This window comes from Pyrgilauda ruficollis, unplaced genomic scaffold (assembly GCF_017590135.1).
Source record: "Pyrgilauda ruficollis isolate IOZ18807 unplaced genomic scaffold, ASM1759013v1 scaffold136, whole genome shotgun sequence".
NCBI classification, from domain to species: domain Eukaryota; kingdom Metazoa; phylum Chordata; class Aves; order Passeriformes; family Passeridae; genus Pyrgilauda; species Pyrgilauda ruficollis.
This window is the reverse complement of record NW_024512099.1, coordinates 1,085,500-1,110,586: the sequence shown is the minus strand read 5'-3', so window position 1 is coordinate 1,110,586 and position 25,087 is coordinate 1,085,500. Positions and strand designations below refer to the sequence as shown.

The 25,087-nt window shown below is 47.5% G+C and overlaps 1 protein-coding gene across 2 annotated transcripts in view; it reads left to right on the top strand.

Moving 5' to 3' along the window:
* GAS7 (growth arrest specific 7) overlaps positions 1-25,087 on the top strand; it is a 72,507-nt gene that overhangs the window by 38,356 nt on the left and 9,064 nt on the right. For both annotated transcript variants that reach the window (XM_041459494.1, XM_041459493.1), the window contains exons 3-8: positions 1,294-1,365; positions 2,918-3,003; positions 6,335-6,388; positions 14,250-14,339; positions 16,832-16,947; positions 22,643-22,717. In XM_041459494.1, the coding sequence (XP_041315428.1) occupies positions 1,294-1,365; positions 2,918-3,003; positions 6,335-6,388; positions 14,250-14,339; positions 16,832-16,947; positions 22,643-22,717 (493 nt within the window). The remainder of the gene's footprint in view (positions 1-1,293; positions 1,366-2,917; positions 3,004-6,334; positions 6,389-14,249; positions 14,340-16,831; positions 16,948-22,642; positions 22,718-25,087) is intronic.

Genomic DNA, 25,087 nt, shown 5'->3' with positions numbered 1-25,087 from the left:
ATGGCACCTGCTTCCATTTGGGATCTGTAATCCTGAGTTCTTTCTGAAATAAGGAATTTAACACAACTCTTGAGGACACCTCTGTGCATATATATACACATAGACATCTATGTGCACATAGATACTTACATGTATGTACATATGGGCATGAATCTATACACAAAAATAGGCTTTTTGTGGTTCTTGAAGCTGTTAACAGCCTGCTTGATGCCCAAATAAGCACTGACCCAGGACAGGAGGCCTTTTGTGCCCTGAGGGAGGTGCTCACTGCCAACCCTAAACTGTTAATCCCCAAGGGCTCTCCTCCATCACTTCTTGACCATGGTCATCCAGAATATTGACACAGGTGCAGGATGTCAGGCTTTGGCAGATTTAGATGGTTGTTGATCAGGATTTGGGAAACAGCAGTTTCAAATGAAGCAGCCAAAGTGGTCCTCAGACTTGATTACAGTGACTTGCTAATTTTCTTATTGATACAATCTGGCAATCAGTGTTGTTTAGTTGATTTGGAACTGACATGTGCACTCAAAAGGAATGGTTCCTTGGGCTTTCTGGCTGGACTTCTGTGGAAGTTGCTGCTCTCATCCCATTGTCTTCTGTTCACAACTTCTAAAAAGTTTTGCACTTAAATCTTCTGTCTTCAGCATGTGGTCAAAAGCAATTTTCCATTTGCTGAGAAAATGAGCAGAACAGTTAAACTACAGAGGCAACTGAGGGGGGAAAGCAGCAGCAGTCTTTACAACTGGTGTGACAAACATTTGCATATTCCAGCTGCTTTTTTTTGAGTGGAAGAAAGGGAATTTTTCAGGGGAATATTTTCTGGGGGGGAAAAAAAGGTGCTAAGGCTTGTGTATATGTGACTGAAAGCACATCTGTGAGTCACTCACAGCTCCTTCCATGGAGACAGCAGGGGCAGAGGCACTCTGTCCCCAGGCTGAGGACCACGGCTGGCACGTGGCAATGCCCACAGTGGGCTGCAGGCAGTGCCCAGGCTTTCAGTGCACCTGGAAGGGCAGTCAGTGCAGGCCAGGGAGTGTTCCCAGGCAGTGACCTGGAAGAACCAGTGGTGCAGCTTCCAGTCTGCTCTGTCTCCACCCATCCCAGCTGGCAGCTGTGGCAGGAAGAGATGAGGGGAGAGAGGAAGGGCAGGGAGGTGCAGGCATCTTCCTCACAGGGTGAGAACCTGGTTCAGAGAGAGGACAGTGAGGGTCAGATCCACTGGTTTATGTGTCAGAACTCTGGTATGTGTGCAAAAGCCTCCATCACCCTGACACTGGTGTTTCCCTTCTGCAGAAACGACGTGGGAGCGGCCGAGCAGCGTGCCTGGCACTCCCAAGAGCCCTGTGTCACAGAAGAGTTCTGCAGGTACTGTTTGATGCTGTGCCCGGGTGAATCTGCTCCTTTGCCATTCAGCAAAGTGCTGTGGTACAGTGGGAGAGAGACTTGATGGACACATAGAATCATAGGATGGTTCAGGTTGGAGGAGACCTTAAAGATCATCTTGTTACACCTGCCTGCCACGGGTAGGAACACCTTCCACTATCCCAGGTGATGGAATATGCTCCAAGCCCTGTCCAGCCTGGCCTTGGACACTTGCAGGGATCCAGGAGCAGCCACAGCTTCTCTGGGCACCCTGTGCCAGGGCCTTACCACCCTCACAGATTTTCTCTTAATCTCTGATCTCTGTCCTCCCACAGCTTAAAGCCATTGCCCCTTGTCCTGTCACTGCAGACTCTTGCCTAATGTCCCTTTCTAGCTCTCCCACATCCCTGTCAGACTAATGTCTCCCCAGACCCTTCTCTTCTCCAGCCTACATGCTTGTGAGAGTGTAGCAGAGCAAACATGGTGGGGCTTTCTCTCCTGGCACATCTTCTGGACTGTTGTTTCCCTGCCAGTCCCTCTTCAGTCTGGGTGTCTGAAGTGTGCACTCAGGAGCTGGGATGGCTCCTTCTGGGAGCACAGAGGCAAAGAGGGGCCCAACAAGCACTTCCTCAGTTTGTTTTCTGACAGGGCAGGGAAATCAAAGAGCTGCAGACACACCTGGGCTGGCTGATGCTCTTCCACACAGAGCATGTGCACAGCAAAGGGTTTCAGCATGTGATGGCTACAGGGGTGACCATAGATCATAGATATAGATTGTCTCTGTCTTTATCTGAGGTTGCAGGGAAGCAACTAACAAAGTCAGATGTGTAATTGTACTGAAAAGCTCGAGGGTACTGCAGAATGGCAAAGCAAAGCAAAAATTACTCTAGAATAAAAAGTGTTAAATGTAAAGGCCATTGGTGACAGCTGACTGCAAATAAAGCAGGTTAGAAGATGTTTTCCTTAGCAGTTTTTGAACTGATGTCCCTCTTTATTGGCAGAACTGGGTGGGTAGCCTGTGTGAAGATTGTGCACTTCATTGTGACCAAAGGATTTATAATGTAGTTGATTATCTTGTTTCAACACTACTTTGAGCATTATTCATTGCTCAGTATATTTTTTAAAAAAAGGCAATTTATAGTTCCATGCAGGAACCAGAAACATCTTACAAGGCTTTCTTTCTTAACATGAAAACTCCCTTGGAGCAGTACTTTTAACAGGTGCCAGGTGCCCAGCAAGCCACTCTGTCACTCTCCTCCTCAGGTGAATGGGGCTGAAAACTACAACAAAAGGGTTGGGATAAGGGCAGGGAGACATCACTCATTATGGTCATGGGGCAAAACAGACTCCACTCAGGAAAATGTTTAATCTATTACCCATCAAATCACAGTAGGGTAATGAGAAACACAACTAAGCCTTAAAACACTGTGATCTATATCTGCATATTCAGTTATGGGATTAGTTTTTTAATTTGTGCTTATGGGGTTAATTTTAAAATCTTAAATGTCATTGGCTGTCAGCAGCAAGCCTGCTAACTCTGCATTTGTTCTTGCAGTGAATGGCTACTACATCTCTGGGTCCCCAGTACACCAGCTCGACTCAGGTCACATGAGCCTCCGAAAACCCAGTGGGGACCCCCAGGTAAGTTTTGGGAAAAAGCCAAACAGCAGGATCCAAGAATAAATGGGTTTTTACTTAAGTAATTTAGGAATCCACCCAGAGCAAGAAGTCAAGAGGTCATTTTCTTTTAGAAACTCACACATCAGACAGATTTGTTGTGTGTAGCATAGTTAGTCTTTGTGTTCAGCTGGTAAAACAGTAAAAAAAACCAAGATCCTTTGGATTTCTTTGTCCTGTCACTCCTTTCTGAAAAATCCACCAGGCCACTTCAGTCACTGTGAACAACCCCATGAATTTTCCTGCCACTCCAGCCTGAGCCCTGGGCCCGTGTCCAGCACAGTCCTCTCTTTACACTTGCACATCCGCCCATGTCTGTATCTCATTGTATTTTCCTGCAGCTCCAGCCTTCCCTCCCAAAGACAGTATTCACAAAGAATTCATCCAAAGCTTTTTTCTCAATGACTTCATCCACTCTGGCCTGTCCTTTCACAGCCCCTCCTCAGTGCCTCACCCAGCACATCACCCCGAGTTAACCTACAGGATGCTGACCTGTGGACAGTTGGCCTCCCCTGCCTTTGTCCAAATTTTCAATAAATATCTCTGTACTTTTGCTTGCAATACATCATATCCCCGGGAAATTCTTCCCCACAGGTCTGCAGATGCAGCACAGGGCCCTCTTCCAACTCCTCCCATGAAACTCTGCTCCCTGCCAAAGCATCACCATATGACTATGTGACTGCCACAGCTGGTGGATCACACTCCAGTTGGGCTGTGCTTCCCCACCCTCTGGCCTTTTCCCCTGAGTTTTCTGTTTCCTTTCTGTATGAAAGTGCTGAGTCCTTTCACAGTGCTAAATACCCCTGGGGAAATGCATGGTTGATTGGTGTGCTGCTGCCGTGTGGACCTGGCCTGTCTGGTGCTCTCACTGTCTCTGACATTCTCTGTTTCTTGATCTAAGTTTTGTGCTGTCTGAAAACTTTCCCGCTTTGCCTTGACTCTTTTTTCTCACATGCTGCCTCTTAAATAGTTCCCTTCAGCTTTTCACCTAGGTCCTGGTTTAGATTCATGGCATTTCTCATGATACAGTCCAGCTCTTTGGATTCCCTGTTTCTTCCACATCAAACATCTTGTACTAATTCCCTGTGCTGCTGTTTCTCTGAGCAATTTGCCTGGGCTGGAGACAGTGAGCACCTAAACTAGGTCAAAAGCATTTTAGAATCTTACATAGTGCATTACCAGACACCCCTGTCCACACATCTACCATGACTCCCTCAGAGAACCCAAATAAACCTGTAGGCTTCAAAAAGTCCCTGGTGAATCCTTGCGCAAAAAAAAAAAAATTTAAATTAATTTCTCAAGGCATCTGACTCCCATGTTTTTGTAGTTGGCTTAGAACACAGTCAGATTAACTAACATCTGCAGAACTTCCTTTGTAGCAACATTTGCCACCTTCTGTTTTTACAGTGCTGAGTCTTACTCAAAGACTCACAGACACCTTTTTACTCAAATTCACATCTGAGATACGTGAGGAGTCACAGAGTCACAGAATGGAAGAGACTCTAAAGCCCATCCAGTGCCACTCCTTGCCATGAGCAGGGACACCTTCCACTATCCCAGGTTGTTTCAAGCCCCATCCAGCCCGGCTTTGAACACTTCCAGGGATTCAGAGGCAGGCACAGCTTCTCTGGACACCCTGTGCCATGGCCTCACCAGCCTCACAGGGAGTAATTCCTTCCCAATATCCCATCTAACCCTGCCCTCTGGCAGTGGGAAGCCATCCCCCTTTTTCTATCACTACAGGCCTTTGTCCACAATCTCTCTCCAGCTTTTTGTAGACTGACCTCAGGAGCTGAAAGTTTCCACTGAGGTCTTCCTGGAGCCTTCTCTTCTCCAGGCTCTCTCAGCCTTTCAGTGCTTTGCAGTGCTTTGCTCAGCTGACTCAAGCATCAGCCTGTCAGAGATCCCTTTCATGGCTTTTCTCATTCCCTTCATCACCTCCATGGTACTTTTTTTCCACTGCTCCTTTATTACAGGTTTTTCCAAACTGAGCTCCTGGCTTCATCCCTGCTTTGAACCTGCTTTGAATTAGTTCTGAATCCCTAACTGGCTGCTGGTGGCATTAATTCTCAGGACAGCTTGTGTCTACGCCTGCTTGGGAAGCTGCTTTTCCTGGGGGCTGTGGCAGCTTTTGCAGGAGAGTCCTTAGTAAGGAAAGCATCTGACCATAAACCTGTGGTTGCAAGAAGCTGTTCTGCATACCCTCAAAGTCTTTTTGGCCTGTCTCTCTCTCTCCTTGTGTGTCTTGGGCCATCCTGAGCTGCTCTGCTTTGACTGCTTCCTTGTCTGTTCCTGGCACGGGCTGTCTCCCACTGTGGAGCAGCTCCTAGGCTTCGGCCAGGATGCTTTCTTGGACCTGGGCAGCAGCCACCATGCAAACAAATGCTGGCAAGATCCCTCCAGCAAGCTCAGCCACATTTCTTGGAAACAGGTCAGGGGGTGGGGGGAAAAGCCACAACTGAGAACAACACGGAACTATGCAGTGCTGGGCACACGGCCAGACCTTGTTTATGGCTTCCTAGAGAGCAGCTAAATGCTGCCCGTTCAAGTTGTCACAACTGCCACCAAGGGGACAGCAGAACAGCCATGGAACTGCACGTGCGTGGTGCTGGCACCTTGCTGCTGCTGCTGGGTGTCGAGTCCCAGGACGAGCACCAGGTTCCCAGACAGTGGGATTTGGGGTGGGAGTCCCAAATGATGCCAGGAGCAATTCACGGGCTGCAGAGCAGTCACAGCATCTGAGCCCCTCCAGGGACCTGCGACAGAGACAGGGGGCACTGCCCCCCTGGGGGGCCTCTGGGGCACATTTGTGTCCCTGTCCCCAGGGGGATATGATGCCACCATTCCGCAGAAAGGTAGGAACTGCCTGATGGCAGAACACGGGACACAGGACAGCATCCATCGCTGTCCCCAGCAGTGGATGTCACCATCCCCGTCCCCGTTCTCGTACTTAGCAGAGCAAAGTGCTACCCACGGGACACCAAGACTGCTGTCCCTGTCCTCAGGGGGGTGTGACACCACCATCCCAGGCGTGGCAGGGCACTCTTCCCACCCCCGCCAGCGAGTGCCACCGTCCCACGGCACAGCGAGCCCCGGCGCCGCGCTCGGTGCGGCGGAGGCGAGAGAGGCGGAGCAGCCAGCCGGGGCCTCCCGCAGCTCCCCTCCCTCCATCCCTGCCTCCCGGGCCGAGCCGAGCCGAGCCGAGCCGTGCCATGGGACCCGCCTCTCCCCGCCCCGCGCAGCCATGCTGGGCTCCGAGAGCAGCCGCGATGATGCGCTCCGCTTCCCTCCGCAGAGCCCGGGCTCCCCGGCGGCGCCGCGGCGGCAGAGCAAGGAGAGCAGCCTGACGGTGAGAGCGGGGCCCGGGGCCGGGGGATTCCGTGTGGGCACCGGGGCTGCGGGATTCCGTGTGGGCACCGGGGCTGCGGGATTCCGTGAGGGCACCGGGGCCGGGGAACCACGGGGATTCCGTGCTGGGCACCGGGCAGTGAGCTGAGGAACCACGGGGATTGCGTCTGGGCACCGGGGCTGCGGGATTCCGTGATGGGCGCTGGGGCTGGGGGACCGCGGGGATTCCGTGCTGGGCACAGGGCAGTGAACTGGGTAACTGCGGGAATTCCATGCTGAGCACCGGGCACCGGGGCTGGGGAAGCACGGGGCTCCGGGCAGTGGGACTGGGGAACCGCGGGGGTTCCGTGCTGAGCACCGGGCAGTGAGCTGGGTAACTGCGGGAATTCCATGCTGAGCACCGGGCACCGGGGCTGGGGAACCGCGGGGATTCCGAGCTGAGCACCGGGCAGTGAGCTGGGTAACTGCGGGAATTCCATGCTGAGCACCGGGCACCGGGGCTTTGGGACCGCGGGGGTTCCGTGCTGAGCACCCCGTGCCGGAGCATCCTGCCCCCGCGGCGTTTTGGTGTTCAGCCGCCGCTAAACCCACGGAGGGGTTGGGATCTCTGCCCTGCGCTGGAGCCCGGGCGCGGTTGTCCGTGGAATCATGGTGACTCCGGGATGAGCAGGAGGGAATGAGGTGCCTGGGACTGTGAACCAGGTGTCCTGAAAAAACTTCCTCATCTGATCATCCCCCCTCCACAACAGCGTCTGTACTGGGAGAAGTACTGAAGAGTTAGAGGAAGACAGAGCAGGATCTTTTTTTTCCCAGTCTGTATTTGAGGTGTCAAGGAGGTTTCTTGTGCCAGAGTGTCCAAGTAAAGATTTCTAGGTGGAAAGTGTAGGCAAAGATTTTATATTTCAGTATCAAGTTAATCTTACATTTAGTTTTATTCTTTATAATTGAGTATAACTGGCTCAATGATGAGACTTTTTACAAGAACATGTAGTGACAGGACAGGGAACAGTGGTTTAAAACTGAAAGAAAGAAGATTTTGATTAGCTAGTAGGAAGAAATTGTTCCCTGTGAGGGTGGGAGGCCCTGGTACAGGCTGTCTAGAGAAGCTGTGGCTGCCCCTGGATCCCTGGAAGTGTCCAAGGCCAGGCTGGAAGGGACTTGGAGCAATTTGGGATAGTGGAAGGTGTCCCTGCCCATGGCAGAGGGGTGTACAAGATGGGCTTTAATGTTCCTTCCAATCCAAACCATCCTATGATTCTGTGTTATGAATGGAAATGTTCTCAGTTGTGTGATGTATCTCAGTTTACAGACATTGATAACTTTAGTGTGCTTGGTGACCTCATCTGGAACACAATTAGCACTTACGGGCTCTTCAGTGCAGGACAGGTGATTAAAACCAGAAGGGAAATCAAAATAGATGAGTGAGAATTGCTAGTAATGGAAAGTTTTATTTAAATGGAAATCAGAAGAAATGAACAGATAAATTAATTTTCAGCAATAAAGGAGAGGCAATTCTTGCAGCTGCAAGTATTGGCAGGGTATCAAGTCCCTGAGAACAAAAGGAATAATTTAATATTATACATCCTTGCTAGTGTTACTATGAGGAGGAGATTGTTGTCTGCATTGTCACATGCAACCTGCAGATTTATTCATTAATGGGCTGGGTTGCTGGTGACAGACCAGGGTCAAAAGAAGCACATAGAAGTGCCTCTGCCTGAGATGTGAGTCAGCCACTGCCATGCAGGTACAGTGTTCTGGGGCAGGAGGGGGAAATCTTCAACAGTTTTTGTAAAAAAAGCCACTTCAATCAGTGATTTTAGTTATAAAAATAGGTTGTTACCAATGTTAGTACTGGAAATTGGTTTATTGAGAGTGCGGTGTGCTTTGAAGCAAGTACAAATCTGTATGTTCAGACATTTTTGCAGATGTCTGGGAGAATCAGCTGTTCCAGGGCTGCTTTGGCTGGGGCAGGAGACATGTCCCAGCCCTTGAATGCAGCTCCTGACTGCTCAGATTGGGGGACTGGGGTAAATCATGGGCTGAGCATCATGTCCAGAGGGACTAGGCATGGTCACCCAGGGTGGGGTGCACTGAGCTGCATGAGCACAGGAGGAGGAGAGCTTGTTTTCTGCAATCCCTGCTGCCCACAGGGCTCAGGCTGTTCTCTGAGGGTGGCTTTCCATATTTGCTGGCCCATGTGCCATCAGGTAACATCTGCAGAGCAAACTGTGTGTTATGTCAGGGTCGCTGGGTGTGCGTTTCTCCAGCAGAAGCCCAAAGCTTTCAAGTAGGATGAATCAGATAGACAAAAATAAGCTAATTTTAACAGCTGTTTGCTCCAAGCCATTGCCTCCATCAAGGCAGCATTGTGAAAAATCTCATAAGGAGTGTAAACTGTAAAACAGTGTGTTTTCACTGTTTCCTAGGAGGTTCTGTGTGCTCAGTGCCACTCAAGCTGACGTGGGGATGTTCTGCTTAGCAGAGCTGCAGGGCATGTCCTTAGCTTGCTGTCAGATGCTTTTTCTTGGTCTGTAGCTGTGCTCAGGGACAGCCTCTTCTTGCAGAGGGGAATTCTGTGATTTACTTCAAAGCTTTTGGTCCAGGAAACCTCCCTTCAAACCGAAATCCTGTGGCACACAAGCTGCAGACATCAGGTGATGTCCAGCCAAGCTGTTGCTGCGTCACTGCCTTCAGCAGAGGAGTGGGAGCATCTTCCTCAGGATGCATCTGCCTCCTCTGCATCCAAGTGGCATTTAGTAGCACAGCTTCTGGAAACCCTGAAGGCAGGGGGAGCTGGAATATTTCCCATCTGTGTGCAACCAACAAGAATAATCTGGTGTTTTCTCTTTGGTCAGTGAATGTTACTGACATGGTCTTCCATCTTTGGAAGAGAAACTCCAGCTGGTTGTATCAGAGGCCGTTATGAAACTGCAGCTGTGTGGTCTGTGCTAGTTTTACAATTAATTTCAAGGTGCACTTGCTGTTGTAAGGCTGGATGGTTTGTTGGCTGATTCCTGAAGTCTCTGGTCTGTGGAAGCTGGAGATATTTGCAATAGGTGAGGGAGAGTGAAATGGAGAATGTACAGGGGGATTTCACCTGAGGAGCAGAGCTGTGTCTTACTTGGAAGAGCAGGAAAGCTGCCTGATTATAAGGTATTTCTGAGTGTGGGTTTCTTTCTAAAATTCTAAAAATTTAAATTCTAAAAATTCTCTGGTGCCTTGTTAGGATAGTGCAGGACCTTGAAAACGCTGGTGTTTGGATTGCATGTGCTGGCCACGTCAGTGAACACGTGCAGATGGGAAGATGGGCAGCCTGTGCACTGGGATTTCCTGCTGCTGTGCTCTGTGTCTGGCAAGTGTGACACACCCAGGGTTGTGATGAGCACAGCATGAGGCTGCACAGTTCCCCCCTCTGCCCTGGGCCTGACTTTGGTAGATACTGTCAGAAAAGCCCTGGTTGGGCAGGGGCCGGAATAATCTCTGAACCTTTCTGCAGATAGACCAAGTAAAGAGGGCTCCTCCACACTTTTGGCAGAATCTCTCCTTTGAAATAGGAAGGAATCAATGGCTTTGTTAACAGTGAGCACTTGAATTGTCTGTTCTTCCCTTCTGTGGTACCACAGCTGCAGCATCACCCTACCAGAGCTAAAACCCAGGGCAAACTCATGGTGTTGAAGCTGCCCAGACATAGCCCAGGCATTTCTGGGCTTCCCTGCCTGGAGAGAGTTCAGGCTGCCCAAGCTCTTCTGAGATCTTCTCCAGCCTTTGCATTTGGCTTTTTTTACCCAAATAGTTCCATTTGCCATATGAACTCAGTGTTGGATGTTGTACTTTCTGGGTCTCAACTGAAATTGTAAAGAAGATACTGAAGTGTGGCAATCTGGCACATCTCTTCTGTGTTTAAGGTGCTGAGAATGTGTAGAAATAAAAAAAAAAATAATGTGCATTTTTAAGTTGAAGAGATGAGCAAAAATGTTGCCCTGCTTTAGTCACGTGAGTGTGGCACAGTAAGTTCTGCTCTCTGCTCATTTATTTATGTTGTATCTGATGTAATAAACGTGTAGTTGATTATCTAAGCTTTGATCAAATTATTCTTGCTTTATTCCTGTTGCTTGGCAATGTCTCATTTACTGGTGAGTGACTTCAAAGTCTGTAGAGACTCTGAAATCCAGGAGATTAATGTGCATGTCCAGCCCAACAAAGTTTGTTGTTCCTGTGCATTCACCTGGCTCCCTGGGTCTGTTCCTCTTCTGCCACCCTTTTGTGTCTCAGACATAATTAAGACTCTTCTACAACATAAACAGCTCCTTTTGTCATTATTGCCAGTGTACTCGTGGGAAATAGGAGCTGGAATATTCAGCTGTTCAGAGAGTATAATTGCATTTGCTCATGATCAGTACACAGGCAAAAGTATTTTAATCCATTGAGTTTGGCACACAGCTTGTCAAGAGAAATGCATTTGTGCTGCTTCTCTGATGCCCAATGTGTGTGTCCTCCACCAAGCTTTGTTTGTCACCATGTTTTTTTCTCCTTCTCTGACTCTGAATCTTCTGTCCTCTTTAATCCAGTGGCTCCCAGACAGATTTTCTGGTGCCACTCCTGGCCAGTGGCAGCTGGAAATACAAGCTGCTGTCCTCTGGCAGGTTTGCTCAGCTCTTCCTCGGGGTTTTGCCCTGCTGCTGTCTTGTTATTAATTTTGCTTTGTTGCAAGCTGACAATAGCCATTATTTTGACAAAGAGGCTGCATAAGAACTTAATATCATGGTGAGGCTGATTATCACCTCAGCTGTCCCAGGGGAGCTTGTGGGAATGCAATGCAGGTCATCACACCTTGTTTTCTCTTCGTGTTCTGTGATTCCATCATTATCTGAGAGACATGTTTTAATTTGTTTTGTTTCTTCCTGGCAATTACAGCTGTAATAATCACCTTCTGCAAGCTTTTGTTAGGCCTTGCTGGCAAGTCAGCATTATTAAAATATCCACAGTGCCATAGGTCTGGATTTGGAGCTTGCATGGAGCTTAGACAGCTCCCAGGGATGTGAGCAAAGTGTGGTCTCTCGAAATTAGTGAGGGCAGTGCTCCTTGGCATGGAGGGAATGTCACTGTCCATGGGACTGATGGAGCTGTCAAACATGGGGACATCATCATGAGGTGCTTTGGCTGACCTTACATTACTCAGCTCATCAGTGGGACCAAGCTGGTGAAGCAGAGTGGTTTTTTTTTCAGCTCTCTTTGCTTTTAGAAGCAAGAAAAGGAGCATTTCAGAGGGAGGATTGGGAGGGGGGAATGCCACAGTCATGCCACACTGCTGCTCAGTGCCAGCCTGGCGTTCCCCTCCTGCTGGGAAATCCTGAGAGGTTTTAGAAATACTGAGAAATACCAATCCAAGAGCTCTTGTTTAAGTATAAATAATCTGGGGTAATGAAAGGAAGAAAGATCACAGGATTACCTATGTAGTCATATGGAATTTTTAGTAGTATTTATAGAGTTTAGAAAATTTTCGTGCCCCCTGGTGGGACTTAGTGTAGAAAGATGTAAGTTCTGTTTACTGTAACACTTTTTTGGGTTTTTTTTGTTTGTTTTTTTGTTTTTTTTTTTTGTTTTTAAGGTTGTAAAAGCTTCTGTATTTTTGATTTTTTGGTTCTGGCACCAATTCCATTTTAAAAGTGATACTAGACCCAAATGGCCTCATGACTCTTTCCAGACAATTCAGCATCATTTCCAGACAATTCCATCTTTGGAGAAGTGAAGAATAATTTGATTTATTCCTAAAACTTTGAGAAACACTTGAACTAACCCTGCTTTCATCACCTGCTGATGTGCACACTCACTGTTCACTTCCTGCTGCATTCCTGGAGTTCTGTCCACTGCAGTGAGACACTGTCACCAGTCCAGCCTTGGCATTTCCAGTGACTCTGTGGTTATTGCTTCAGGACACTGAGACTCACTGTCACATCTCTAATCAGCAGCTTCCAACTGACACAGATTCAGATTTTGTGGAACAGGCACTGCCTTTAGCAGGGAATGGGAATTTCCCATGCTGTTTCTCTTTGCAGATTTTTAAGCTGCAGGATACAACTCCTGTGCCCCCCACTGCAGATCACCTCCCTGTCCTGGTGTGCAGTACCACAATACAATGATCCAACTCAGGATATTCTGTGATGCCCAGACTTCTGTTAAAGGCTGCAGAACACACTTGGGAGGTGCAGTTGGTTACAGCCTGGCCATCCTGCTCTGAACTGAGCTGATGCATGACTCTTCTGCTGGGGAACACAAGGGAACAGGGAAGGTGTTTGCAGTGCTGTCTGTGCTTGGGACCCTGTGGCCAGTGGAGGCCAGCCCTGGTTGGAGGTGCTGGCTCTGACTGGACATTCTTGCTCTGGCTGGACATTCTTGCTCTGGCTGGAGGTGCTGGCTCTGACTGGACATCCTGCCTCTGGCTGGAGAGGCTGGCTCTGGTTGGAGGTGCAGGGTGACCAGTGCATGGCCACTGCCTGCAAAGCCCAGATTTCTGCCCTGCACGTCAGTTTGGAGCCTGGGGGGAGCTGGAAAGCAAAACACATGGTTTAGGATCTAGTTGAGGTGACAGCCAAAGACACCAGAGGTTCAGGGTCCTCAGCCTGCTCTGGGCAGGGTGATTTATGTGGAGCAAGCTCTTGCACTGTTACAGGGGAGCTGCTGAACCTCCAGCCTGGGCAGAGGCAGCAGAACCAGTGTGTGTTTGTAGGAGCAGCTTGTATCAGCTGAAGGTTTTGTCTGCTCTGCTCTGGCGTGGTGGGTTTGTGCTGTGTCAGCACCCACATCCTTTGTGATCCTCTCTGAATAGCCCAAAGGCAGATTCACTGCGTGCCTTTGGGTCTGCCTGTGCAGCTGTGCTAACCCTACCCACAGATTTGTGTGGATTTCCTGTGAGAGTTAACTGATCCAAAACAAACCCCCACCCCCATACTGTTACATCTGTGACATCCCATCCCCAATATCTCCTGATCCCTTGATTGGTACTCAAGTGCTCTTCGTGTTCCCATGACCCTGAGAGGGGCTGATTTTAGGGTACCTGCCCAGCAGGGATTTGGGGTGAGCATTACAAACTGGCAGTGAGCTCTGACTCTGCCTGGTGCTTGCTCTGGAAGGCTCAGCTGTGTCCAGGGTTGTTCTGCAGCATGTTCTGCAGTAGCTGTGGTGCTCATTGCCTTCACTGTGCTGTTACCAGGCTGCAGTGTTCCACTGGGATAACTTAATGAGTGCTTGGGTTTTTTTAATGCTGTTGTTTAATGAGCGTGTGATGAGTCCTGTCTGACAGATCACTGTGAGCACTGAAGGTTCACTGACTCCAGAGAGCCCCTGCTCCTTTCCACACAGAGCATCACTTCCATCTGAAAAGGTCTCAGAGATAGATTGAAGGGCTGTGCACTGAAAAAATGATTCCTGGTTTTGTCATCCTGTAGGAGACTGGCATAGCCAAGGGTGTTTTGCAGTGACAGTGCCTGCAGTGCTCTCTGGTGCTCGCTGTGTTTCTGTGCTCAGGGTGTTTCACATCAGGTTTTTCACCACAGTTTTCAGGGATCTGGGAGATCTCCCTGCGTGGTGCTTTCCAAATCCAGTAGGTTTTCCTCATGTGAAATGGGTATTTTATTTCCCTCTGAGCCAGCACTCCTGTCTGCAGAGAGTAGCATTCTGGGAATACTTAGCTGCTGTTTCCATGCAACAACCAGTTTTTCTTCCCTGCCATGCATTCACTGCGGATTTTCTGATGGATATAACTTTTTATTTACGTATTTCTCATTAACAGCTAAATTTCATTACTGTCTAACTCTCCTTTTTTTTTTGGCTTTGTTTTTTTTTTTTTTTTTTTTTTTTAACAGATCAACTGTGTGACTTTCCCCCACCCTGACGTAATGCCAGAGCAGCAGTTGCTGAAACCTTCAGAGTGGAGCTACTGTGATTATTTCTGGGTAAGTGGGCAGCCAGCCACATGCCACATGCAGCTCCAGAGCTTCCAAGAAAGTGGAATAAACAGCTTGATTTGTGGTACAAGGTAAAGGAGAATTTGGGCTGAGATACAATGTGTTCAGGGAGTACCAGGGAGACTGGGGATGCCAGGGAAGATCTCCTGGAAACATCTGACCAGTCTGAGATGTGGCTGATGATCAAAGAAAGAAAGGCAAGGGCAGTTCTCAGGAGATGGATTTGCTCAGGAAATAGGGAGGATGTAGGAGAAGCCACATATTTCAAAATACCACAGGCAAAAGGGCAGTGCTGGAGGAAGGGAATAGAATCACAGAATTCCAGACTGGTTTGGGTTGGAAGGGATCTTAAAGGAAGGGATCTTAAAGCCCACCCTGTCTCACCCCCTGCCATGGGCAGGGGCACTTTCCACTGTGCCAGGCTGCTCCCAGCCCCATCCAGCCTGGCCTTGGGCACTGCCAGGGATCCAGGGGCAGCCACAGCTGCTCTGAGGCCTCCCCACCCTCACAGGGAAAAATTCCTTCCCAGTATCCCACCCATCCCTCCCCTCCGGCAGTGGCAGCCATTCCCTGTGTCCTGTCCCTCCATCCCTTGTCCCCAGTCCCTCTCCATCTCTCCTGGAGCCCCTTTAAGCCCTGGAAGGGGCTCTGAGCTCTCCCCAGAGCTGAGCTGCCCCAAGTTTCTCAGCCTGTCTCCAGAGCAGATGTGTTCCAGCTTAGTGGCCTCCTCTGGACTCCCTCCAGCAGACCCCCAGGTCCATGGATAGCAAGGTGGCTGGCAGGGAATATGATTCCAGTGGTTTCCAGAGCATGAGAGCCAGGGATACACAAGGAAGCAGGGGGTGCCCCTTCTAAAGCAAGCAGATAGTTAAAAACTCCTTGTTAAATTGTACAGCTCCCTCCACAGGGTATTCCAGAGGTCAGATAATAAATGCATTCTTTGTAGGGTGAGGTTTGTGAAGGACAGGCCAATTTATAGCTTGAGTAGTTTTAATGCAGCCTGGAGCATCCAGAGTCTGGTTCTGTGTGTGCCCCCTTGTGCTCAGGTCTGTTTTCAGGCTCCTGAATCACATGAAAATGATGCAGTAGTCCTTGGAGTGTGGAGCTGATAGAAAATGGTCTTCCAGTGGAAAACTTTTTCTTCCACCTGAATATTTTTCTGGGCAGTGAGAGGAAAACCACAGTGGAATCAACAATACTACAAAAGGAATCAGCAGTGAAGCTTTTAGGAATCTGATGTGTGTTTTCAGCTACTAGTGATTGAAGTGTTTCCCTTTAAAAAAAAAGTGTCAGTATTGGAGGTCCAGCAGCATGTCCCCTTGTGCTTGCTCAGGGCTGATGGCAGGGCATTGCTAAAATACACTGACATATTTGAAAATGGTCACATTACCACAAAATTTCTTCAGTTTCTTCCAGTCTTCTGATCCCAGTGGGCCCTAAATCATTAATGGTGTACAGACTGTTTTTTTTGCACGTGTCTCACAAAAGTTCCTGCCCTGTTTGTTCCTCCCTATTCAGGCTCAGCCAGTGCTTGGTTCCATGGGTTGGTCATATCTTGATTTCAGTGAAACTACTTACAGCTCCATACTTGCAGACTTTTATCCTCCCATAACTCTGCTTGCAGGAATTTCCTCTTTGGCCTTGTCATGGTCTGCCCACAGCTCGTTCTCCTTCTTCCATCATCTCCACTTCTCCCACTGTCTCAGCCTGCTGGTGCCTGGCAGGGCATCCTGCCAGTCTCCTGCTTTGATTAGTGTGGCATTTCCCTCTGGCTGCTTGTGCAGCACGTGGGGAATCAGAGCAAAACCTGCAGCACTGAGGGAAATGTTCTCTGAGAATTCTCTGCTGGGAGAGGGTGAGAAATGAAACAGGAAAGCAGAGAGAAAAGAGGCAGCAGAGAGAACAGTGTTGGTTCTTGAAGCCAGTGGAGCAAGGGGCTGTGTGAGAAGCAGGCAGTGAGGAATGGGGTGTGTGGTGGCAATCTGTGGGACAAGTTTGCCTTGTTTGACAGCAGATCCCTGCAGGCTGGCTCTGTTTTCCTTAGTACAACTCACAGTTGAGCTTGGCAGGCTGCTAAAGGTGTTTTAGGGCTGTGTCCCCCTGGAAGGAGCAGCCCTGTCCTCCCCTCTGCCCCAGGAGTGTTCCCTTGTTCCAGGGTTCCTGCTTTTGGCAGGCTGAGCCCTTGGGGCTGACACTTCCCCAGTGTGAAGGGTGGTGGGCAGAAACGACAGCAGGGCTGCTGCTCTGCCCCCACAGCATCCTTTGCTGGCTAAAGATAATTGTAAAACTTCCCTTTTTAAATTAAAAAAAAGGAGTAAGAGGAGCAGGAGAGTGTTGGGCTATTTCTTTGAGAGGGTCTGAGGTGCTGTAGCCACCAGCTGCTCTCAAGGGAGGGTTCCTCAGGCACCACTGCTGGGAGCCACATCTCTGTGGGTTTGGCCTCCAAAGCTTTTTGTTGAACTTCCTTTTATTTCTTTCAGGCAGATAAGAAGGACTCACAAGGGAACAACACAGTGTCGGGATTTGAAATTCTTCTTCAAAAGCAACTTAAAGGGAAACAAATGCAGAAAGAAATGGCAGAGTTTGTTCGAGAAAGGTAACTAGCACTTGGCTATCAAATTAAATATTTATTGCAATTGCTGTTTCCCAGTTTAGATATTCCTTAAATATGTTAAGGCTTAAACTGCATAAAAGATATGCTACAAGTTCTTAATGAACATTTAACGTTTCTTTAGTGTTCAGCCACACTTTCCAGGCTTCTCCAGCTCTCACTTGTGTGAGTTGGATTGCACAAAGGCTGTCTGTTCAGAGGGAACCAAGAAGGTTTTAAGCTGCAGATTCAAGGAAAAAGCATAAACAGGAGAGAAGCAGAGTGGAGATGATGTTTAGAAGGGAAATAATTTTGTGTGAAAAGTACAGAAGCAATTTGTTCACATGGAGCATAGGCAGAGTTTCCTAGAGGATGTTTTAAAAAGACGTCACTTTGGGCTTGAGCTTGGTTATAGAACCACAGGATGGTTTGGGATGGCAGGGACTTTGAAGATCATCTCATTCCAGTCCCTTTTGCCATCTGTCTAGGGACACCTTCCACTATCCCAGGTGGCTCCAAGCCCCATCCAGCCTGGCCTTGGCACTTCCAGGGATCCAGGGGCAGCCACAGCTGCTCTGGGCACCTGTGCCAGGGCCTGCCCACCCTCACAGGAACAATTCCTTCCCAATCTCCCATCCATCCCTGCCATTCTGTGTGTCCTGTCCCTCCATCCCTTGTCCCCAGTCCCTCTCCAGCTCTCCTGGAGCCCCTTTAGGCCCTGGAAGGGGCTCTGAGCTCTCCCCAGAGCCTTCTCTTCTCAGGGTGCAGTTCAGTTGGGCAGAACTTGCAGATAGTTGCTTCATTTGTTATTTGTTTTGTTTCTCCCTCTCACCTTTTTTTCTTGCTAGGGATGTGGGGAAGTGCAAAGTGTCACAGGCAGTAATGGTGAGCAGATACATTCACATGAGGTGTCAGCAGCCTTTGACATCAGGTAATCCAAGAAAGAGGCAGTTAGAATGTGACCAGAGGTAGAAGAAAGAACCACCTGGAACATTAAAAATGCAATTGAGAAATAGGAATGCTAAGGGAGAGGATGGGAAGGCAAGCAGAATTATGATAGCAAGGGAAAAGAGGGGGAAGCTGCTTCAAAGGAAGTAATATATAATGAAATTTGACAGAAATAAAAGCAGGAGGCATTCAAGAAAAAGGGAAAGTTGGTGTGAAATTAAAGAGAGCAAGGAGAGCAGCTCTGACACTGTGGGGAGGCATGTCTGTCCTCAGCAGAGGAAGAAGGAGGCATGCTGGAGAGGAAGGAAAAGACCCACTGTGTGCTGGAAACAAAAAAAGGTTGGGAATTGAGTGTGAAGAGAGTCTGGATGTGAGTTACAGAAAGATTATTACATTTTTCATCTGTTTGTAACAAAGGATCAGGATTGTTCTGTGTGGAAAAGGAGGAGGATGGTGTTGAGCTGGAGGGACTATTCATGGAAACAGCTCAGGCCATCAGGGGAACCTCTGTGTTCCCAGCTGAGAGGGCTCAAATACTGATGAGATTTTCATGATGACCATCAGGTACCTTAGGGAACACAGGACCACATTTAACTGGGAATTTTCGTGTCCAGAAAAATTCTCTTTGTATAATCAGCCTGCTGGAGGTGAGATTGAGGCAGCTGTTAAAAACAGCCCTTCAATAGGAAGCTGGTATAAAAACATGATAGCCAGATTTCTTCATCAAATATCCAACAAGAGGGAAGCTAACTGAAATTTGGTTTATCAGGTAGATGATTTTACAGGAGCTTCTTTTATATAGTGATCTCAGACTGAGCAATTACATGTTCAGGTGGGGTTTTAGAATTCAAATAGTCACAGACTTTGACTTTTAGGAAGACAGACCTCAGGAAGGGGAGGAAAGTAATTAATAAATATACTGAACTGAAAAATCCAGGGTGTTGGTGTGAAAGAAGGAATTACTTTAAATCAAAAGTGAAAATAATGTCCAGAATTTGCATTCAGGGAAGGCTCCAAAACAGCCAAAAAAATCTGCAGGCTGCCCTGAGAAGCACCAGATACAAGAAATAATCTTTCCATTAGCAAAGTGTTTCCATTATTCACTATTTAATTAAGCAGTGCTATGTAGAAAATGTAAGTTAAAAAGCAGATTATTTAGCTTCTGCCATGTTCACCAGGTCCATATATGCACCTACCACTGCTGGTGCAATTTATGGGAGACTTCTGCAGTCTCTGCACTACAGGAAAAGTAATTTTGCTTCTGTTGTCTGATAATTTAATTGTTCCCTCCTAACAGTGTAAAAAGACTCAGTCACAGTCTTCCCACAGTGGGAATTATGGAGCTGTCTGTCAGATATCCTCTACCACCTTTTCTCCCTGTTCCCCCTGTTGTCTTAATCTATTTAGTTTCTTTTTGCTTGGCAGTCACATCAGATCATCTTTGCCTCTCTTTGCAGCTGTCTAGTTTTTCTTCATCCACCATAATATGTCATGACTGAAATTATTGGAGTGTGGGCACAAAAAGTACTTTTTTTTTCAAAAAAAAAAAAAAATTAAAGGGAAAAGGAAAGGAACATCCAAAAATCAACTAGAACAAGTAAAGTCAGTATGGGTCAAAATGTACTTAAAATCTGTAATGCTTCTGACTATATAGGGAGTGAAATCCTGAAAGTTTTCAAACAAATGAGTGGAAACAAGAACTTGCAGCTTTTTTTTTGTTAGGAAGGTGGAATTAGTGCCAAACAGCCACGTGGATGTCTGAAAATGGACTCAGGAGTTGTGGCATGTTTGTGTTTCACAGTCACCACAGTCCAGAGTTTGCAGTCTGTTTATATCAGGCAGGGTCAAGAGGCAGATTTTTTCCCCTCTTTGAGGTTTATCTTGGTTTTTAATCCCTTTTGGCTCCAGATGGTGACAGAAAGCCAGGCTGGGGTAGAATAATTTATTTCTTATATTTGCGGTTCTTCACTATAGGCATTTCACCTTTTTATTTTTATCTTTTGTTGATGTTCCTCCTTGCCAGGCACTCTGCCCTTTTAGCACATTTGCAGTACAAGTAGCACTTCAAATCCCTGAAAAGATCTTGGAGCCTAGGCCAGAGCTGGAGCCCGTGAGGAGCTCTTCCATCAGAACCAGTGGCTCTGCTTGCCTGGTGCCACATTTAGGACAGGCACTGGTGGCACCAGCCACAGCGTGTCTTGTGTGTGCTTGTGAAATCAGGAGAATCACAGAATGGTTTGGGTTGGAAAGGACCTTAAAGCTCATCCAGTGCCATGGTAGGAGCACCTTCCTCTAGACCAGATTGATCTAAGCCCTGTCTGACTTGGCCTTGGACACTGGCAGGGATCCAGGGGCAGCCACAGCTTCTCTGGGCACCCTGTGCCAGGGCCTCTCACCCTCATAGGCAAGAATTTCTTCCTAATATTTCATCTAAACCTACTCTTTTTTTTTCTTTTTTACTCTATCCCACTCCATTCAATAATTCCTCAGCTTCAGCAGCAGCAGGGAAGAACTTCGCAGGCTTTTATTCAATATTTTCAGTATTCAATATTTTCAAATTCAGTATTTTCACAGCAGACCTTTTTGATGGAAGATGGTCAGCTACTCCTCTGTTCATGAGACAAAGCAATGAGAGACAGATTCTGTGAGGGTCTGCATGGGCAGCTCAGAACAGTCAGCAGACTGTTGCATCTTTGCTGCAGAAAATCACTCAAAGGCATCCTAAAGACAAAATTCAGCAGGAATTAAGTTCATGATGAAAGCTGTGGACTAGAATTTTGGCTGGGAACTGAGCCCAAAGCAGTGAGCCTTGGCTCTGGGGAGAGACATTTGTACCTTTATTACTTTTGACCTGTTCTCTCTTTCCAGTCCCCAGAAATTGTCACTTCTGAGACAAGGTTAGTCTCATCCTGAAGCAGGTCTTTAAAGTACCTCAGGTGAAATGTGCCTGGATAAAGCCCTTTCATGATGAGGTCCTGAGGATGTCTGTGTTTGTTGATCTTGTTAGAGCAGGCTGGTTTTGTCCTCGTGGCAGGGGGAATTAGAAGACCCCAGCTCCTGGGTGAGGTCTGCAGTACTGTGTCACACCAAGCTGGGTATCACCTTGAACTTCTGCTGCATCCCAGTCAGCTGGAGGGAGCATCCCAAGCAAAGGCTTTGCTGTGGAGCTGTCAGCTGTGGCACCCTGACCTGAGCTCCTGTGAGCATAACAGTGTGGCACTTCCCCTCCCAACCACCCACCAGGATATTTCAGCAGCCCAGAGCATCAGATCCCTCTCAGCTATGTCAGGGGACCCCTTTTAGCTCAGATGTGCCCCACTAAAGTGCATTTGCTCACCCAGCTCCTGCAAAGGGAATACCCCACCTTCTGAGACTTTGTGGATGGACACTTCAGAGCAGGTTTTGCCCCTGCTCGTGCATAGTTGGCACAGAATCAGGAGATTTTCTACCTGGGGGCCACACTGCTCTCTCAGAAATGTTCTGTCGAGCGATCTGGGTTGAAAACCAGTGAACAGACAAGTGTTTGCTGTGCCTGGGAGCATGTGCACCTTGCAGTTGTTTCACTGGCGGCAGCAGATGGTTTCAGGCAGGATGCCCATCACCTCTGCACCAGCAGCTGCTCATCCCTCCCTGCTGGGCTGTCAGCCCTACCTTGTCCCCTCACTCCACAGCTCCTTGTCCTCCCTGCAGCCATTCCCACAGCAGCTGGGTGCCAACACCTTTCCTCCTCTGCTCCCTTGCCAGCTCAGCTCCTGTTCCTGGTGCCTCCACGTGGGTGAAGACCAGGACAGGGCAGTGAGTGGGGTGAGTGAGAGGAAGGGGTTGTACCAGCCATGTGCTGGTGACAGAAGCTCCTGCCACATCTCTGCTGTCATTGTCACCCATCACAGAGAGCAGGGAGCATTTGGTGTCCCTAAGAAAGGTGCACTTCTGTCACTGTGATACTTTCTGAAAAATCCCTTCGCCAGGATTTCTTCTCCTGGGAAGTTGAGAAGCCTCAGAGGAAAAGAAGAACAATATTATCTGATGCTTCTGCCTGTGTTTTGCTGCTCTGGAATGTGGCAGGTGGATCTTTGATTGGTTCCATGTGAATTGTTTTACTAAATGACCAATCCCAGTCCAGCTGTGTCAGACTCTCTGGTCTGTCACGGGTTTTTATTATTCATTCTTTTCTAGATTTCTGATGTATCCTTTCTCTCTATAGTTTAGCACAGTTTTAGCATAGCATTTTTAATATAATAAATCAGCTTTCTAAGAAATATGGAGTCAGATTCATCTCTTCTCTCATCCTGGGACCCTTGCAAACATCACCAACACACTTCAGCCCCCCAAATCTCATTTGGGTTTTTCCTGGTTCGCTGCACTCCTTCATTTTTGCCTCAAGGATGTGCAGCCTCACATTTCACAGCAGACTGAACCACGTGCTCCTGGTTTTGCAGACAGCCCGTGCTGCACAGCAGAAACACTCTGTCCTTGTTACTTGCTCTCCAGAACTGTAGCTTCTTCAGCTAATTTTGTCTCACATGCCGTCCTGCATATAGCCCTGCTCTTGCCTCTGCATTTTTAGCATATGGGGGGAGAAGACGGCTCATCAAAGTGGTGCTGCCAAGCCCTGGAGACTGAAAGGAAAATTCCTGTGGCAAAATCTGTTGAAATGCAGAGAATTTCTTCAAATTATGTGTGTGTGGGTTTCTGCCTTAAAGCTTACTTACTGCTGTCTTTTTATTTTCTCTCTGTGTGTATATGAGTGTAGGATAAAGATTGAGGAGGAATATGCTAAGAACCTGTCCAAACTGTCTCAGAATTCCTTGGCTGCTCAGGAAGAAGGGTAAGTGTGTCTCTGTGACTTTCACAGAAGACGAATTTTAATATAAAAGGCATTTCTCCCACGCAGGTACAAGTAATTTTCCCCAGTTCTCTCCCTCTGAGCAGAGGTTTATTTAGATTAGCACCTTGGGCATGTTGGGGAAGATGGAATTGCTTCAGAGTTGTTTGTTTGGGATTTTTTTTTACGTTGTTAGTGAGATGTTTTTTAGGAATATGTGTATAAAATGTTGCCTTTCCAAGCAGGTTTATGTGCTGTCCTTGTTGTAGCCAGGACTGGTTCCTTCCAGGATTAGCATGTATGTGTACTAAACTACTTTGCAAATGGAAGAATATATAGAATATATACATATATACACTACTGAGAGTAGCTGTGTAAGGTCATGCTGGTACAATTAGAGAAGCACAGACAAGAGGGAGGATAAAGCAGTCTCTTCTCATCAGGGTTCTGGCCCTTCACAAAAAGCAGCAGACTGCTGCTTATTTCCAACATTTTCACACTTGGGAAGTTATCAAGAAGACATTAGGCAGTGCAGTTCAGCCTGAATTGCAGTTCCTCAGTATTAATGCAAAGGCACCACTCTTGAAGGACCAGAACTTGGTAGCTCTGTTTGTTTCACCACAAACCCTCTGAGCACTGAAGGCCAGAGCTGGAAATGACTGTCCTCACCTTTGGCACAGTGTTTTCCTGCCAGCACTGAAGCTGCACAAGGTGTTTTGCTCAGCTTCCAGGAGGCAAGGACAGAAATTGCAAGAGGATAACTGGGCTGTTACTGCCCTGAGCACCTACAGTGGCAAAGTTTTTTGTCCTTCTCTCTCCCTGGGGCTGGATGCTCAGCTGATCCCAGCAAAGCTAAACCTGCTTTCTTCCACATCTTCCTTCCACTTGCTCCTATCCCCAATGGGAAAAGGAGGGAATGACTGAAGAAATGAAAGGGAAGGAAACAAAGTAGGTGAAAAGAGAGGGAATGAACGCTCAAGCCTGAGAAAAATTGAAGTAGGGAGCTGGAAAGGACATGGTGCAGTGCAAGGAGCTGAGAGCACTGGATCAGGTAACAGGGGTAGTGTCAGTGGCAGCTGGGCAGTGGGAAAGGACCTCAGGGAAGGAGGAATATTGGCAGCACTTTGGTAGGTGTATCTAAGTTATTTAGCTGATGAACACCATATTTGAGGACTCGAGGCCTTGCAGCAGCATCAGAGGTGACAGATCATTAATTTGAGATTGCAGGTGACAGGTGATTTTTCAGGCTATCAGGAAGAGTCAAATCTCATTATCCTTGAAAAGGGGATGGGAAAGAGACAGAAGGAGACAGGAACTGTAAATCACTCAGCTTTATTCAGCCTTTGCAAAGTGGTGGAATAAACCATCAAACTTCCACTTAGGGGAAAAATAAGATGATGAGCAATTGTTGTATATGCATAGAGAACCATGCCAGGCCAACCTAAATTCCTTCAGTGATGGAGTAAGAGAGTAGGTCAAGCATCACAGCTCTTAATTTAGTATTGCTTTTTGTGATGGGAGATTCTCGTAGGCAGACAAGAGAAATGGTGGCCTAAATAAAGCTTTATGTGCAAAAAACTAGGTAGGAAAAACCCACTGCTTACAGAAACTAAACTGCAGAAAGTAGCTGTGGAATGAGACCCCAAAGGGTTTGTCCTAAGTCCAGGGGGTTTTAAAATGTTTTTGTAATGAACAACCTATGGTAGAAGAAAGTATGGAATTACTGTATTCAGAGATGTGACAGAGCTAGGAGGGCTGCTATGTGTAATTTGAAGAAAAGGTTGCAATTCAGAATTCTTGTGTTAAAATTGAGAAATTAACTGACAAAAAAAATAAGATGCATTTTAATGAGGACAAAGCAGCGGGTTTTATACTTTCACAGGATGTGAGAGATACAGTTACATAACAGTTTGTGGGAGAAGGATCTGGCTATAGTGAATCACAAGCTTATTCATCAACAACTTCATGCTGTTGTCTAAAAAGGCAATCACATTGAAATATGTAGAAGAAAGAGTGTCTGATACAAAATAATCTGTTACCAGTTTAGCCCCTGGAGTTGTAATGTACTGGGGACAGTGTAGTTTTGGTTATGTGCTTTAAGAGGAGTCTGGGCTGTTGTAAAGGATCTGGAGGAGTCTGCCTCAGCTGCCACTGTCCTGGAAATAATCTGAAAGAAAAAGACAACGGAGAAATTTTCAAGTGCTGAAAAGCTTCTCTGAGGCTTTTCACCTCTGAAGTAGAGTGTAAAATAGAAGAGGCAGAAAAACTGCATTGGTGGAAACTTTCTTATGGTGAGGATAAGATACTGAAGGGTCTGGCTTATGGAGGCTTTGATGTCTCTGTTAGAGGAGATTGTCAGGAACTGGGTTTTCA